Raw genomic sequence first — 17,225 nt, 5'->3', positions numbered from 1 at the left:
CTCTGACTTCAGTGTGCCTCAGTCTGTGCCCTGTGGGCCTTCTCTGGAAGGACCCTCTCCTCCCCGGGAGCGTGGCACGTTTGCTCACACACTCATTCCTTCAGTCTCCTCTGTTAGTGCTGTCTTCCGTTACCTTCTTCATCTTGTGTGTTTGTTAGTGATATCAAGTGTCGCTTGTACCTGGGAACTGTGATGGCAGAACACTGTTCTCAGGCACTCGTGGGATCCAGAGAGCCTCCCTTTCTTACTTGGGTGAGGTGGTCTACAGGGCTCTAGATTCTGAGGTCTCTCGTCGCCTTGTCCTGTAGGTCTGAGCTGTTCCTCTGAGTGAGACAGCAGACATCAGTGTCTTAATGGCCCTTGATGTTATAAATCTTAACTTCCTTACCAGTTTCTGTCTTTCTCTCTTTTGTGATGCCTGTTCTCATAGCTTTTTGTTTGTTTCCTTGTTTTTGACAAGTTATGCAAACACCTAGTTATGTCTGGTCTATGGAGTCTCAGCTTAGAAACTGCGACTCTAAAGTCATCCGCCAGGACTTCTGCGATTATTTGAAAGTCTGAGCAGCATCTTTTCCTTGGCACCTGAAACTCTCTCAGTTCATTTCTTCTCTGATTCATGTTGATTCTGGATCTTTTGTTTTCATGACCTTCCTTGTTCCCCATCTGTACCTTGAAACTCCCTAGGTGGACCAGGCTCCCCTTAAAGGCATGGAGATCTGCCTGCCTCTGCCTCCCAAGTGCTGGGATTAAAGGTGTGCGCCCCACTTCTGAGTCAGTTGTCTTGAGATGATAGCTCTAAGGCTGGAGGAGATAGGAGACAGACAACCCCTGAGTCCCCCAATATCAAGGATGCCCTCTTCTACATCGGAAGTGGTTCAGAATGGTCTAAATGCCACATTCAGGAGTCAGTGGGCAAGACTCTGCATTGCCCACGACGGCGTCCTTTCTGAACTAGAGTGTCTCTCTGGCCCGTGCCACCTGTGATTCTCAGTGGCCTTGAGATTGTGTGCATCATATTATTTTATTGGACCCCTATGTAAATTCACTGCGGGGCCCAGTCTAACACATCCCTGACCCTACACCAGCCTCCTGTGGATCTGTGAACTGGAGCCATGGCCCCTGCTGCCGTGTAGGGAGCCTGTCTTGGATGTAGCCAAAGCACGTTTCTTGGATGGGTACGTCCCTTTTGACTCCACCTGCTTCAAAGGCCCCGAGAACGTGGCCAGTGTCCGACACCCTAGCGAACAACTGCACCCAAACATGGGATGCTGGCATTTTCCCCTCTCTGACCTTGAACCCGTTTCTGCTGTTCTCAGTGTCACTATGAGCTGGGAGCTTAGATCAGTAGAAGGTGGGTCAGAGGGATGGCCTACAGAGCAGCTGCAATGTGCTTCCCTGGGTCAGGGCTGGTTTTCTGACGACTCCCAGATGTCTTTGCGGCATCTGCAGCTCTGTTTTCTCTGTTTCAGCCAAGGCAGCAGCCGTATATCCTGCCTCCCATGCACGTGCAATGCAGTGAACACTACTCGGAGACCCACACTTCCCAAGGTAACTGTCGCTTGTCCTTCTGCTCGTCCTTCTGCTCGTCCTTCTGCTGTCGTAAGACACAAGGCTGGGTCCCGGGGCACCGCAAAGATACTTGCTGGGAAGTGTCAATGATGGTTGGATTTTAACCATTTCATTGTCTAATTACAGTGGCCAGCAGACTCAGTTTGTGAAATTAAGCATAGTAGCTGTCTGGGAAGGAAAGTACCCGAGATCTGGCTAACTAGGAAGATGTGTGGCTGGGCCAAGCTAGAGGATGTGTTCTTGTTCCCTCTCCTCCCATTTTTAGTGGGCCGAGGGTGGAGACTGACAACCCAGCCCTCTCGGGTGTACTTCCTTCACCCTGGGTGCCCATGTCAGGAGCTTGGAGCAGCCACATGGTTCCGGGGTGCCTGAGTGAACCTCTCAACCTCATCAATCAGTGGTTTTTCTTACCCTCCCTTCAGGCCCTTTTCTCTGGGTACTGGGACAAGAATGAACATGGACCAGTGGTTGTGAGGTGTCAGGTGCTAGGCCAGGAACTTGTTGTGTATTGTCTCATTTAATCCTACAGTAAGCCTGTGGTGCTATTGTTTCCGTACAGAAATAGGGAGACAGAGGTTAAATGCTAGACCGTGGCTATAAGAACTGTGTGTGTGTCCGTGCGTGCATTCGTGCGTGCGTGTATGTGTGCGTGTGTGTGTGTGTGTAAAACCCTGCATATCCAGAATGTGTGTGTGTTTATGTGTGTGTGACACTGTATATCCAGAGTGTGTGTGTGTGTGAGAGAGAGAGAGAGAGAGAGACTGTATATCCAGAGTGTGTGTGTATTTATGTGTGCCTGTGTGCATGCGTGGTGTGTGCGTGTGTGTGTGTGTCCCTGCATATCCAGAGTGGACCTGACTTAGAAACTGGCTTTTGTGGCTCGTGGGTTGGGGAGGTGACTCAGTGGTTGTTTTAGTCGGGGTTTCTATTACTGTGGTAAAACACCACGATCAAAAACAACGTGGGGAAGAAAGTTTATTTTAGTTTACACCTCCTCAGGTCACACTCCATCACTGAAGGAAGTCAGGGCAGGAACCCACAGCAGGAACAATGCAGAAGGCCTCAGAGAAACACTGCTTTTCTTGGCTTGTTTCTCATGTCTTGCTCAAAGACCATTTGCCCAGGGTGGCAAATGTAAGCCCAGCCCATAGTAAGCTGGGCTCTCCAACACGAACCCTTCATCAAAAAAAAAAAAAAGCAAACAGAAAAAATGCCCCCACAGACCTACCAACTGTGTGGAGGCATTTTCTTGATGCTTCTTCTTTTCCATATATAAAGTTGGCACAGACACCAGCACAGCAATGCTGTGCAAGAGTGAGGACCAGGGTGTGGATGCTCAGAACTCACACAAATGCCAGGTGAGGGTAGCGACCCACCTGAAGTTCCAGCTCCAGAAGGCTGAGGTGGGATCCCCAAGCAATATCGCTACTGAGACTCGGCTGCAGCAAGCTCAGAGTGGAGCTGAGAGCCCCTGCCTGAGCTGATCACACAGAAGAGTGAGCAAGGATGACTCCTAGCACAAACATTGGTCCTCCATGCAAGTGCATACACATGCACACATGCCCCCACATGCACACATGCCCCCACATGCACACATAGCCCCCCACATGCACACATGCCCCCACATGCACACATGGCCCCCCACATGCACACATGCCCCCACATGCACACATGGCCCCCCACATGCACACATGCCCCCACATGCACACATGGCCCCCCACATGCACACATGCCCCCACATGCACACATGCCCCCACGTGCACTCATGTCCCCATGTGTACGCATGCCACAGATACACATGAAAACCACTTTTGTAGCTCTTTAGGCTCCTTCGGCCATTGTTACTTTTTACTGGAATTAGCCTTGGTGATGGAGCTAGAGGGAGGAACACCTCAGAAACTCTTGATTCTGACTTGTTTCATCCACTGGCTGCTGTTCAGAGACCATGTCCTTGCTGGCCACAACGTCAGCCTCGCTTCTCTCTGAATGCTCATGTCCCTTAGACTAAGAGCCCTTTTCTGATGTAGTCAGAGAGAGTAGTTCTGAGGGTGGGGCAGTTTCAAGTCTATTACTCTATTAAAACTCTTGACTTTCTGGCCCAAATACCCAGTTCTGCCCTGAAGCTGTATACAAGAGGCCAGGTCTCCCCAACAAGTGGTTCATTGTCTCGATCTAATTATAGCAATTTGAGACGGTGCCCACGCGATGCCCATGCTGTGCGCTTCCTTTGCAGTGCACTCTGACGTGTTCTATACATGGACACTTTATCCGAGACAGCAGTTCTTGGTGACATATGCGGGGGAGGGTCAGGGAATTTGCCTTTTTATGACCTATTTCAGTCATCCACACTGGGGACTTAGGAATGAAGTCTCTTGAAACAGTGTGGCGTGATGGTTCACGTTCCTGTGTTTGACTTTTTGCAGACAGCATTTTCCCTGGGAACGAGGAAGCCTTGTATTGCAAATCTCACAACAGCCTGGACTTAAACTATTTAAATGGCACCGTCACCAATGGCAGCGTGTGCAGTGTTCACAGTGTTAACTCCCTCAGCTGCTCCCAAAGCTTCATCCAGGCCTCTCCGGTGTCCTCCAACCTCAGCATCCCTGGAAGCGACATCATGAGGGCGGACTACATCCCCAGCCACCGGCACAGCACCATCATCGTGCCTTCTTACAGGCCCACCCCTGACTACGAGTCAGTGATGCGGCAGATGAAGAGGGGGCTGATGCACGCAGACAGCCAGAGCCGGTCTCTGCGGAACCTCAACATCATCAACACCCATGCCTACAACCAGCCTGAGGAACTGGTGTACAGCCAGCCCGAGATGCGGGAGAGGCATCCCTACACTGTCCCGTACGCGCCCCAGGGGGGCTACGGTCACAGACTTGTTAGTCCATCTGACCAGATGAACCCCCAAAATAGTGCAGTGTGTAGCAAGCCAGGGGCCAGCTCCATCTCGCACACGGTGAGCACTCCAGAGCTGGCCAACATGCAGCTTCAAGGAACACAGAGCTACAGCACAGCCCACATGCTCAAGAACTATCTCTTTAGGCCCCCACCCCCTTACCCTCGGCCTCGGCCTGCCACCAGCACCCCAGACCTTGCCAGCCACCGCCACAAGTATGTCAGCGGCAGCAGCCCCGATCTGGTGACTCGGAAAGTCCAGCTTTCCGTAAAGACTTTCCAGGAGGACAGCTCTCCCGTGGTCCATCAGTCTTTGCAGGAGGTGAGCGAGCCCCTTACAGCCACCAAGCACCATGGCACGGTGAATAAACGCCACAGCCTAGAGGTGATGAACAGTATGGTACGCGGCATGGAGGCCATGACGCTGAAGTCACTCAATATCCCCATGGCTCGCCGTAACACACTTCGGGAGCAGGGCCCCTCCGAGGATGCGGGTGGCCACGACGTGCACGGGCTTCCCCAGTACCGCCACAAGAAGACATTCTCGGATGCCACCATGCTAATCCACAGCAGTGAGAGTGAGGAGGAGGAGGAGGCCCCTGAGGCGGAGCCTCGGATCCCAGTCCTTCGCGAGAAGGTGGAGTACAGTGCCCAGCTGCAGGCCGCCCTGGCCCGCATTCCCAACAGGCCCCCGCCGGAGTACCCAGGGCCAAGAAAAAGCGTCAGTAACGGGGCACTGCGGCAGGACCAGGGGACCATCCTTCCTGCCATGGCCAGGGCCCGGGTGCTGAGACACGGGCCAGCCAAGGCCCTTAGTGTCTCCCGGGCCGAGCAGCTGGCTGTCAATGGGGCCTCTCTGGGCCCCTCCATCTCTGAGCCTGACCTTACCAGCGTGAAGGAGCGGGTCAAGAAGGAGCCTGTGAAGGAGAGGCCCGTGTCAGAGATGTTCTCCCTGGAGGACAGCATTATAGAGAGAGAGATGATGACTAGGGTGAGTGTCCCCACTCCCAGGTCGCTGACGGAAGGGAGGCCTGGCGCTGGAGGCCTAGAGGAGGGAGGCTTCAGGGAGCGCACTGGGCCCTAAAGGCCTGTGGGCATTTCAGCTTGATGTTCCCAGATGTGGGTTTGTTTTGTCAAGGAAAACCTGCCATCCCATTTCCATTCGTGGCTACGGCTGGTATGTAGTACAGAACATTTTAGTGACTAGGCGCATTCCTGAGGAAGTTACCACTGAGCCCCATTCCGTATCAGGGTTGCTCTATGAGAAGCTCACACGTGCGTATGTGCGTGCACATGCATCGTACATGCTTACACACCACATTTGAAGACACGCCACAGTGTTGCTGTTACAGATAACCCTTCACGGGGATGCACACTGCTTCGAAAGTATTTGGTATAGTTCTGCTGTCGGGGCGAGACCACACGGGGGCAGATGTGTGTAAACAAGAAAATAAACACCTCTTACAATGAGAACATTGTTGGATTGTAGTTGCTGCTGCTGGAAAAGAAAAACCCTCCACTACTTTTCCTGGAAACCCTGACCTCCCTAAAAAGCCTTTCAATTATGTAACTAATTGAGCCAGTTGACGGCTTTCCACCGGATACAGCTGTCAGGTAGTCGGCTTTGTCGGAGGTCATTAGGCTCATTACCGAGTCTTCCGAACTCATCCTTGGGAATCAACCCAGACACAGGAAGGAAAGGCCAAATTTTACAGAAGCCACACTGCTGGGTTGAGAGGTTGAATCCAACCTTACTACTTTAGAACAGCCTGAAGGCATCTCAGCCCTGAGATTCTGGTGATCAGCAGGGTGGCAACAAGAGTCGGCGTGGATGGACCTCATGCGTCTTGCTTGGCAAACGAGGAGGGAAATTTTGAAGTCTGTAACTCTGGGGGTAAACACACGCACACGCACACACACACACACACACACACACACCTACACACCTTTGGCTGGGGATGGAGTGAAATGTGGGGGTGGGTACCATGAAGAGACAGCTTTCCCAGCTTGGAAAAGAGTAATTCATTGGTGTAAAGTGATGTCTCAACACTTCTTGGCTCCAGGCCTCTTAAAAGCTGCCTTGGCTTCAGGAATCTATCACCGTAAGCACTGAGCTTCGAAGTTGGCCCTGACAAGTTGAGACTTAATGATGCCCACATGGTCTTGTAACCTCATCTTGGCTATCCTCATCCTCTCCTGTTGTCCAGATTAAACAAATAGCCTGCAGCCGGGGCCCTGGTCCCGGGTCCCCTGCTTGGAAGCATGGTACAGACACCGAAGAAGAGTGAAGGGCTTCCTGCTGTCTCCTTCCCCAGTTCTGTTTTCTTCCAGGATGGTGGATCACACCGACTGGCAGATTCCACCGTTAGCTTTTAGCTCGGGAACTGCATTCCTGTTCCTGTTAGACCCCTCAGCTCACACAGCCTCATACAACCGGGAGTTCACGGGCTGCTACCCTTGAGGTCAATGTCCCAACCTCAGAGAAGCACCCGGAGGTCATGCAAGAAGGCCACCCGTGCCAGTGGCTCCACCATTCAGGACGAATCTTCGTCATGAAATCTGTATTTGTACCGGCCTAGGCAGCACCCACATAGCTTCCCCACTCCTCTTTGTGTGGAGAGTAGGAAAGAAGGTTATGGCAGCCATTACAGCCCCTCTCACCGAGAGAACAGAGGGAAGCCTCAAGCCTGTATGGAGGATTGGGTACAGTGAGCTCCCTGTTCTCAGTTGCTTTTCCTGTAATGAACGGCTCAGCTTTGGGCCCATGCTTCAATTCTGCTGCCACCTCGAAGACATTTCCCACCTTCCAGCCCCAAGCCTGGAGTCGTGTTCAGAGAGCAAAGCCAGTTCAGCTCAGAAAGGTTCAGAAAGACCTTCTAGTTTGATTTATTTCATTCATTTTTTTGTTGTTCCTGCTGCAAAGCTAATGGGATAAATGACAGCGGCACCGAAGAAGCCTGGTTCAGTTATCACTGTATCCAGTTCTCCCTGAGAACTTTTCCCAAGAACAGCAATCCCTGAGCTCTGGAGGCAGAAGCAGGAGGATTGCTTGCAAGTTTGAGGAGCAGCCAGGGCTGCCTAGTAAGATCCTGTCTCAAAAATCAAACAAAAACAAAACCTTTGAAGCACTTCAAAATTGAATGAAAATAGAACATAGGAGAGAATTATCTTTTCACAAAACTGAGCTAATCAGGGGGTGAATCCAGGGTATCTCAGAGGCCTGCTTGGCACGGAGGTGCCAAGGCTGTTCACTTGTCAGCCACCCATCACATCTCACTGTGCCCTCCTCTCCGATGCCCCCTTGGTTGTTGTCCTGTTGGTAGCGCCCCTCACAAAGGCTTCTCACCCATTGTAGAAGCACATTGATGATAGTGAAGCCCATGCCAGCCGTGTCCCTGCCACCCCGCCCCCAATCTTACTCAGCGCCACATCTCCAACAACATGGCGCCATCAAGATACCTCCTCCAGGAGTAAATTGATTAGCGGTGCAATAAGAAAACAAATCCTTGACGATCCCAGGCTGCCACCTCGCCTGTAGCAGTCACAGACATGTACAAACTGGCATGACATCACTGTGCATCGTAATGTCCCCTTGCACACTCTTCCCGAAACATCTAAGACAAAATTATTTTCAAGAGCTGTGCACAGTAGGCTGCCGGCAGTAAATAGGATTTCCATCCCCTGCTGATGCCAGGGGCGCGAGGATGCTCAACAGTAGTTCCAGCATCCACCCTGACCACACCCGGTTCAGCCCAGGGATGAGGGGGAGATAGGATCGGCTAGGCCACACTCCTGTCATGCCCCTCCAGCGAGGGGCAGTAGTCACTACCCTTTGTCTGCCCTGAATGGAGCGTGTAGGCTGAAGGCCTGGTGGTTCATGGTCTGTGGCCAGCATGGTGGTGACTTGGTTAAGTATGGCAGAGCCTGTTCTGGGCCTGGCAAAGCAGGTGTCTCAGAGACTGGAAGTGTAAGATTCAGGTCTTTATCCTGAGCCCCTCAGAATAGAAGCCCCATTTTCTTTGCTGGTGTGTAGTATCTGTTAATCAACACGGTAGCTATTACGCCATTAGTGCAAAAGGCCTGTCCTTGTGATGGACTCGGTCCGGGTCGTCCTCTATTTTCTTCCTTCTGTCTGCAGCCCATGTTTTTTAAAGCATATTATATGAACCCCCTTTTTATGTTCTCTCGTAAATCCCGTGGCTAGGTATGTTTGCTATAGCGTCTGTCTTTATCTTTCTAGAGCATGAGTTAATTAAGAATAAAGGCCCTAGGGTGCTTTAAGAACCGGCCTCCCTGGACATGGTGGGAATAATGGGAAGCCTGTTTTGGATTTGCCTGCTAATGGTGAATGTCTGCATTCCTTGGCTGGGGAGTCACAGATTTGGGGAGATTAAAACACATTCCAGCCTTCCCCTGGAATTATAAACAATGAGAACGTGTCTTTTCTTGCCGGAAGAATCTCGAGAAGCAGAAGATGGCAGGCCTGGACCCACAGAGGAGGCCACTTATGCTGGCAGCGCTGAACGGGCTCTCGGTGGCCCGCGTCCCTGGGCGGGAAGACAGTCGACATGATGCTACCCGAGTCCCCATAGACGAGAGGGTGAGTGCTGGGCATGTCGGGTGTGACTCCTCTGTGCGTTCAGATTCCAGAAGTCCCGCTTTGCCCAGACCCGTCAGTGCCTCTTCCCTCATGGGTTAATTTTTCACACTGGAGACGGTGTGGTCCAAGTGTGCTGTGTGAAAGCCAACCCTTTTCAACACCTCCTCTTTCTTCACTCTGGTCTCCACACTTACCAAGTTAGTGTATTGATGCTTTATTAAGAAGTCTAGCCCCAGGGCTGGTGAGATGGCTCAGTGGGCGTAGAAGCTTGCTGCCAAGTCTGACGACCTGAGTTCAATCCCTGGGACTCACATTGTGCAAAGAGAGAACCGACTTTCTCAAGGTTTGCTCTTACCTCTACACAGCTTGCTCCCCTCCCCAAAATAAACAATTAAACAAAAGAGCAACGTCTAGCAAGCTGTGTGACCTTGGCCTACTCACTTAGTTCTTAACTTTTTAATCATAAGTGGGGGATATAATTAGAGTCGTTTATCTATTTTTATGTGATTTTAAGACTTAAGGGAAAAATACAAATTTGCATTCTGATGTGATTGACATCCTTGTTTCCCTCACACAATTGAATCTAAAGATGCACTAATTTGAAACGCTGAGGGATGGTGGGGAAAATATTAAAATTTTTCATTTCCTGCAATGGAGCCGTTATGTTTCTCTGAGTGTGGAGAACTCTTTTTGGAGGACGAGAAAGTTGATTTTCCCAACCGTCACATCAAGTGACTTTTGTCAACGATTGCTGTTTCCTAGGAAACAATCATCCAAGGTTTTAGTGTCCCTGTGGTTCCCCCTCAAGGCTGTAAGGGGATGTGACAGACAGTTCCTTGGTTAGGTACTGGTTCTGTGTTGCTGAGGGGGAAAAGGGTCCCCAGAGCTGCCGGGCTGGCTACCAGAAGCTCTGGAAACTGGTTTCCTGAAGTCACTGACTAACATGTTAGGGTGTAGATTTCTGTCTGCAGACACTCGGGATTAGAATGTTTTCTGGATCAGAAGGGACATTGCCCCAATGAATACCATGTAATTGAAATTAGTAATTCGACCAAGGAAGGAATCAGGCAAGTTATGCTGTGTGTGGAGTTTGCTCCTCAGCGCTCTGCCACTGACTGATTCCTTCAGTAGAAACTGCTCTGAGGGTAAAGGGTGCTTCACAGTTAAGACTGGCGCTGTCCCTATCAGCAAAGGTCATAGGCAGCACAAGTAGGAGGAGCGCGGAGTTTTTGGATTTCGACGGAAGCCAGTCTTTGCAGATTGCAGCTTATGGCTGGGTGAGAAGGGAGTTGTTGGTCAGGGAAGAGACTAGTGGTGTGGGAGCTAGTGCGTGAGGGCGGTAGCCAAGTTGGAGTGCTGAGAACACAGTTGCTCTGTTGGAACTAGGGGAGCTGACGCCCCGCTTCTCTTGCAGCTCCGAGCCCTGAAGAAGAAGCTGGAAGAGGGAATGGTGTTCACAGAGTATGAGCAGATCCCACACAAAAAGGCCAATGGCATATTCAGCACTGCCACTCTGCCAGAAAATGCTGAGCGTAGCCGGATCCGAGAAGTCGTCCCCTACGAGGAGAACCGGGTGGAGCTCATCCCGACCAAGGAGAACAACACAGGCTACATCAACGCCTCCCACATCAAGGTGAGGGGCCTCAGAGGCATCCAGCAGGGTATTCCTGCAGGCTGCCTTCATCTGTGCTGAGGTGCGCTAACCCTCCCTACGCCATCGCGAGCGGGACTGTTCAGTTGATTTGTGACTCACAGGTGATGGACATGGGAACTCTCATTGGCAGTGGTTCTTATTCTGTCCAAGAGCAGCACAACTATTGCTTCTTCCTTATAATACCACAGACAATTCACTTCAGAGTCAAACCCTAATTTTCAGTGCTCTTTATGAGAGTGGGGTGCTTTGTACACAAACCGCAATTGATGGCAGCAGATCCTCAGCCAATGAATGGGGTTTGCGGGTGTGAGGTTCCCCCCCAGATTAATTTGTTTTTTTTATGATATGTTTGCCTGGATGTATGTATGCACACCGTGTGTGTCTGATGGCTGTGGAGGTGGGCAGAGAGCATCGGATCCTGTGGAAATGGCGTTACAAGAGTTGTGGGCCTCCATGTGGGTGCTAGGAACTGAACTCAGGTTCTCAGCAAGAGCAACAAGTGTTCTTTAACTTCTCAGCCATCTCTCCAGCTCACAGTGTGTAGGATTTCCGTTCATATCTCAAATATTTCATGTCTCAGTGTGTCATAGCCTAGCTAGACCCCAGTTAGAATTCAGAGCTGTAAACCCTTGGGCACTAGGGTGAGTGATTTCCTAAGCAGCTTACCCTCCCCAGTTTTCCTTCTGACTGCATGTGCTTCTTTAGAACCTGGCTCTGAACTCAGGAACGGGAGAGTGCTTCAAAGGCTCCTGCTTAGTCGTTGGCTCAGGACGATTTTACGCAACGCGGTTCACCTGAATGATCTATGTGATCAGTAGCTTTGAACTCTCAATTTTCTTGGACTTTCCAACTCTGGTGGAATTGCTAGAAGGTTGCTTTGACCCCCCCACCCCTACCCAAGATGCAGTTAGGTGTTTGGTTTGTTTATCACGCATAGCCAGTTTTCATATGGGACTGGAAAAGTGTGACATGATTGGGTATGATGTTTTTATGCATAAGACAGAGATAGTGCTATGCATATACATTTATGGCATACAGGCTTTTTGATTTCTGAGAGCAAGGACAAAACCAATAAAATAATGAATGCCAGGGAACTTTCATGTAAATCAATGGCGAGGGCGGCGCAGCTGCCTCCCGATGAAGTGCCTCTGGATTCCGTACAGAGGGATATTCTCCTGGCCTCTTCCCTTGGCCCAGTCTCTTCCCCATTCTCCATCTGCTCTTCGGAAGCAGCTGCCCCTCCCCATAAGCAGTACCCTTTGGGCATTGTTACACGAGATGCCTTCCCTTCCGCGGTATTCTCCGAGGCCCACATTTCATCTTATGGATCCTGGGTAGACGGCGGAGCATCTCACAGGCCCAGAGACCTTGCCCTGGGCTTCTGGAACCGAGCTGTGTTCATCGCCACTGTTTTCTCCCCTGGGTTCCAAGCAGCCGTTAACGCGGAAGGAGACTGAACTCCTCCAGGGGTGGGGTTAACATCTGCGACTCTCCGGCTGCTTTCCACACGGGATTTTACTGCCCTCCTGTCAGTACTGGAGGAGGCAGCATTCTCTGCGGGTGGTTATGGTCCCCACACGTTGGGTGCCAGGACGGATAGTGTTTAAGATCCCGGTTCCACAGACACACACCCCCCTGCAGTGAGTCTGTGGATGTTCTCTCCCACCGTGGAGAGTAGGCTTTCTTGCGCACCTTGACCTGAGCGTGTCTGTGTGATAAGATGAGAGCTGATGTTATTTTTGTCAGAATCAAGTTAGTATGCAGTTTAATAAAATAAGTGAGGAGAAACGTCCCCAACAGTGATGCTCCCGTTGCTTCTGGAACCCCTGGAGGTCTGCATTGCATGGATGTGTCTAGGGGCTTGTCTCTGTCCTGTCTAGGCACAGGTAAGGAAGAGACACACCAGAGATGTTCATGCAGAGGTGGCCATTTCACCTTGAGAGTGTGACCTCCAGTTCCCTGGGTCTGTTTTTGCCAGTGGGATGTTTTTGTAGACTATGCTTTTATTTAAAGTCTGTCAGAGAGCCCTCTTCCTCACTGTCCAGAATTGCAGCCCTCTGGTGGCTGTGGAACTAATTTAATGGTTGTAATCATTCATATGCTTTAATAAAATATAGACTAAAGAATGGAATCTGTAAGAATGCATTGTACACACTAAGCATGGATGTTGTTTTTATAACATAAATTCTGTTCATTTATGCTTAGGTGTGTGCATATACTCGTGTACATTTATGTGACTATACATTTATGTGACTGCATGTATATATTTTTATGTGTGGTATATATGTGTGTGTGCACGTGTATGTATGCACAAATGAAGGCCAAAGGTAAACATCATTTATCTTCTGTATCACTCGTAAGTTTATTATTACATTTTATTTTGTGTGTCTGTGTCTTTCTGTGTGTGTGCCCATGTCGTGTGTGTGTGTGTGTGTATGTCAGAGGACAACTGGCAAGAGTTGGTTCTCTCCTTCCATGACGTGGATCCTGGGGGTCATGTTTAGGGTATCAGAGTTAATGTCAGGCACCCTCACCACCAACCGTCTCACCCAGCCCCTCCACCTTATTTTTGAGGTCTTTGACTGAGCCTGGATTCACTTTGTCCACAGTGTAGTCATTGAGCCCGGGGACCCTTGCTCTTTAACCTCCCAGCCCTGGGATAACAGGCACACACCACCTAGCGTATATGTGGGTGCTGGGGGTCTTTACTCGGGTCCTCACGCTTGTGCAGAAGGCACTTTGCCTACTGAGCATCTCCTCAGCCCATGTGTACGCTTTTAATCCATTCTAGTTTGCAGGTACTGCCTGTTGTGTGCACAAAAAGGTCAGGAAAGTCTGACTTTCTAGGAAGTGTGTCATCTACTGTGTGTGGCTTTGGGTTTTTAGGATCGCACCAGTCGACTTGGTCCAGAAGAATTAAAATCGAGCGTTCTTCCACCAGCCCGGCTTACTTATCCTTCCCTTGCCTTGCAGGTGGTGGTTGGTGGGGCAGAATGGCACTACATCGCCACTCAGGGACCCCTGCCACATACCTGCCATGACTTCTGGCAGATGGTGTGGGAGCAGGGGGTGAACGTGATCGCCATGGTCACCGCAGAGGAGGTAAGAGTGGCTTGCTGAGCATCCTTGTCCTGGGGAAGGGGTGGCCAGAAGGTGGGCCTGGAACTCATGACTTTGGCTTGCCCCGCGTTGTGTGTCTGCAGATTCATTTTCCACTGGCGTGCCCCCTCCTCTTAGCCTGTGTGTGCCTCCTTCCCCAGCGATGGTTGACAGTCGACTCTTTCTCTTCTCGTTTTCCTTTGGCTCCTAACCTCTTTCCTTTGTGACCGTACTTCACTACAATGGAAACCAAACACAGAATCAAAACAACCAAACTCAAGTTCATCCAGCGGGCGGCATGTACCCCACAGAACGGTTCAGGCTGTGCTGGGTAAACACACGGGGCCTCCTAACCCTGGCGCTGCCAGCCCTGCATGCCATGGTGCTTATCAGCCGAAAGGAGACCAGAGTCACTGCTGGAGGAAAGGGCTGTATTCTTCAGGGAGCAGGAGAAGAAAATGCTTGTTCTTCCTTTGCCAAGGCAAACACAGGTTCTCTGTTGTAGCTGAGGAGCCGCGCTACACAGACTGGCAGGCCCTCCCCCGCACGATGCCGCCAGCTCGGAGCGCACTGACCCCGGGGAAAGAGTGTTAGATTTCCTCTCTGTCACACTCTCAAAACATTTTGCCCTACCCCCTTTAATCCTCTTATGAGATTCCAAGTTATATTTTCAAATTCATTTAGGGAACTAGCTTCACCAAGACCCTTGGTATCATGAGGCCCCATTCCCACCTATTATCCAGGGCCGGGAGCAGAGAGACCTGGGGCACAAATCAGTCATGGCTATCCACCATCACCACCAATGGGTACCAGGCACTTGCTTTCTAGAGCAGTTTATGGAGAAATTTGGTGAAGCCACTTCCGCACACTCTCTGTCTGACCTTGCACTAAGAAAGTAAATCCTAGGGCTGGTGAAATGGCTCCTCACCGGTAAAGAGCCTGCCGTGGAAGCAGCCACCAGCAACGCACCTGCATTTGTATGTACAGCACCCACATGTAATCCCAGCACCGGGGAGGTGAAGGCAGGAAGATCCCCAGCTGGACACTCAGTGTTGACCTTTGGCCTCCACAGGCGCACATGCCCAGACCCACATGAATACATACACATATATACACATATACACAAATACCCAGAAAGTAAAGTTTCAAAACTCATGACACCATTAAACTAAATTAAGGATCTTAATAGATCATGTCATGGGAGGGGTCTACTATTTTATTAACCTTTGTTTGCTTACTTATCTTGTCTCTGTGACATGGTCTCGTAGCCCAGGCCGACATTGAACTCATCCATATAACTCTGTCCATCTGTGTAGACTGTAGGGTGGATGCGGTAGGCACTGCCCTTGTCCCTATGGTGTTTACCTCCAGCAGGGGACACTGAAAAGTGAACCAGTAGCACACATGGGGGCGGGCAGCTGTGGCTCTGCAGAGGAGCCGGTGTTCCAGCCGAGGTGTCCGTGACAGGTAGATCTGCCGTGTCTAAACAAAGCAGAATCTGGTGATCCGTGGGATGGTCAGGAATGGATCATTTTGTAAAATCCAGAACTGACTCGGGGTCTGAGCCAAGTGTGAGTTTGAGGTCTCACATTAACCCACCTTTGCAGGATTGGTATATAAAAGAACAAAGTGCTTCAGGCCTAGGGAGGAGACTTAGTCCAACCCAAGGGACCAGACAGGATGACTAGTGCCCCCCAAGGGACACTAAGCAGGCTAACTGATAGTTCCTTTACTTAGTTAATTATTTAACTAATCTGCCTTGAGACAGGGTCTCACATAGCCCAGGCTGGCCTCAAACTTGCTGTGTAGCCAAGGCTAACCTTGACCTTTTGACCCTCCTGTCTCCACCTCCTGCCACACCTGGTTCATGTCGTACTGTGGGCTGGACCAGGACTTCATGCGTGTTGTCTCTGCATTCTGACCACTGAGCACATCCTGATCGATCCTTGTGTGTCCCGCCACAGCTCCCTGTTCCTTGTGTCTTCTTCCTGCCTCCCAACCTCTGCCCTCTATCTGCCCTTCAGCCACCAGCCCCTCTATGCTTCCCACCCTCACCAGTGATTGCTGACCTGCACGAAACCAGAAACCAAGACTTTGTAGATGGGTGCACTGTCTCAGGACAGGTGACAAAATCTGGGACGAAAGAATGGCACACACGTGGCTGTTCTCTGCCTTGGCTGTATGTTGAGCTGGAACAAGCCAGCCAAGTAGAAGGAAAAGTGAGAACAAGCCCTGGACGAAAGTGACAACGTCAGCCAGTGGGTGGTACCCTGTAGAGAGCCCTGGGTTAGCATCAACGTGAGAAGCGGGGTGTGGGCCGGCCACCAGTATCTGCTGCTTAGCAGCCTGAAGCCTTCAGTGGCTTTTTGTTCTTCATGGCACCCTGTAGGCACCACACAGAGCTCTGGGGAGTTGGGATTTAGAAACTGCCGCCTGCTCTCCTGTGCTCGGATCCTAAGGCCAGGAGCAGAGTTCATCGTTGTTTTCACTTGTGCTTTTGTGTGTGACTCAGGAGGGCGGACGGACCAAAAGTCATCGATACTGGCCCAAATTGGGATCCAAGCACAGCTCAGCCACCTATGGCAAGTTCAAGGTCACCACCAAGTTCCGCACAGACTCCGGTTGCTATGCAACCACAGGGTTAAAGGTCAAGCACCTGCTGTCCGGCCAGGAGAGGACGGTGTGGCACTTGCAGTACACTGACTGGCCCCACCACGGCTGCCCAGAAGATGTCCAAGGATTCCTGTGTAAGTTTTTCCCGGACTGGGTTTTGATGAGTGTATCAGTAGTCGGTCGGATGGAGAGGAGAGGCGGGGGACCACTGTAATATTAAAGTCCTGATCTCCCTGCCTCTGCACAGGGCAGAGAAGAGTGATTGATGCCTCTTGTGTTCTCTTAACCTTTTATGCACGTCCACAAGACTGTGATAAACTGATTCTGCATTGATTTAAGACTTTTAGTGTCTCAGTAACCATTACCATCTAACATATGCTATGACATAGATAAACCCTGGCAGCACATCAAGTCAAAGGTGGCAGACACAAAGGGGTAAGAGCCGTAGGATTCTGCCCTGCATCGAGCACCTGCATCAGACAAATCTATCACATGTATTGTCTTTTCAGGTCACGGATATTATAGGTACTGATTCATGAGAATTTGTAGGTGCCCTGAGTGCTAGGCAGTGGCTCAGGGCAGGTAACCAGTAGCTATTGTGCAAACTGTGGCCACCACAGAGGCCCTACTGTGTACACATTGGACCACATCAGAACCTTGTTTTGTTCTTGATGTGTTTAGAATTGGCATTAGGGGCTGAGATGCAAGAACAGATAGACGAAGTTGTCAAGACCTAAAAAACCACTTCACCGGTTCTGTTGGATTCTATGATGAGTTGACAGAGGA

General features: G+C 50.7%; 1 protein-coding gene and 1 long non-coding RNA gene across 3 annotated transcripts in view; one reads left to right on the top strand and one right to left on the bottom strand.

Moving 5' to 3' along the window:
• Ptpn14 (protein tyrosine phosphatase non-receptor type 14) overlaps positions 1-17,225 on the top strand; it is a 132,825-nt gene that overhangs the window by 110,509 nt on the left and 5,091 nt on the right. For both annotated transcript variants that reach the window (XM_038349581.1, XM_038349582.1), the window contains 6 exons: positions 1,470-1,548; positions 3,993-5,464; positions 8,930-9,073; positions 10,488-10,706; positions 13,701-13,829; positions 16,339-16,573. In XM_038349581.1, coding sequence (XP_038205509.1) covers positions 1,470-1,548; positions 3,993-5,464; positions 8,930-9,073; positions 10,488-10,706; positions 13,701-13,829; positions 16,339-16,573 — 2,278 coding nt within the window. The remainder of the gene's footprint in view (positions 1-1,469; positions 1,549-3,992; positions 5,465-8,929; positions 9,074-10,487; positions 10,707-13,700; positions 13,830-16,338; positions 16,574-17,225) is intronic.
• LOC119827735 lies at positions 13,065-16,259 on the bottom strand. The gene is made up of 3 exons (XR_005287708.1): positions 15,896-16,259; positions 15,065-15,308; positions 13,065-14,063 (listed from the first exon to the last, which is right to left on the bottom strand). It is a non-coding gene; the product is annotated as an uncharacterized LOC119827735 (long non-coding RNA).

Source organism: Arvicola amphibius, chromosome 12, assembly GCF_903992535.2.
Source record: "Arvicola amphibius chromosome 12, mArvAmp1.2, whole genome shotgun sequence".
Taxonomy (NCBI): domain Eukaryota; kingdom Metazoa; phylum Chordata; class Mammalia; order Rodentia; family Cricetidae; genus Arvicola; species Arvicola amphibius.
The sequence above is the reverse complement of the archived record's forward strand: the minus strand, read 5'-3'. Positions and strand labels throughout refer to the sequence as shown.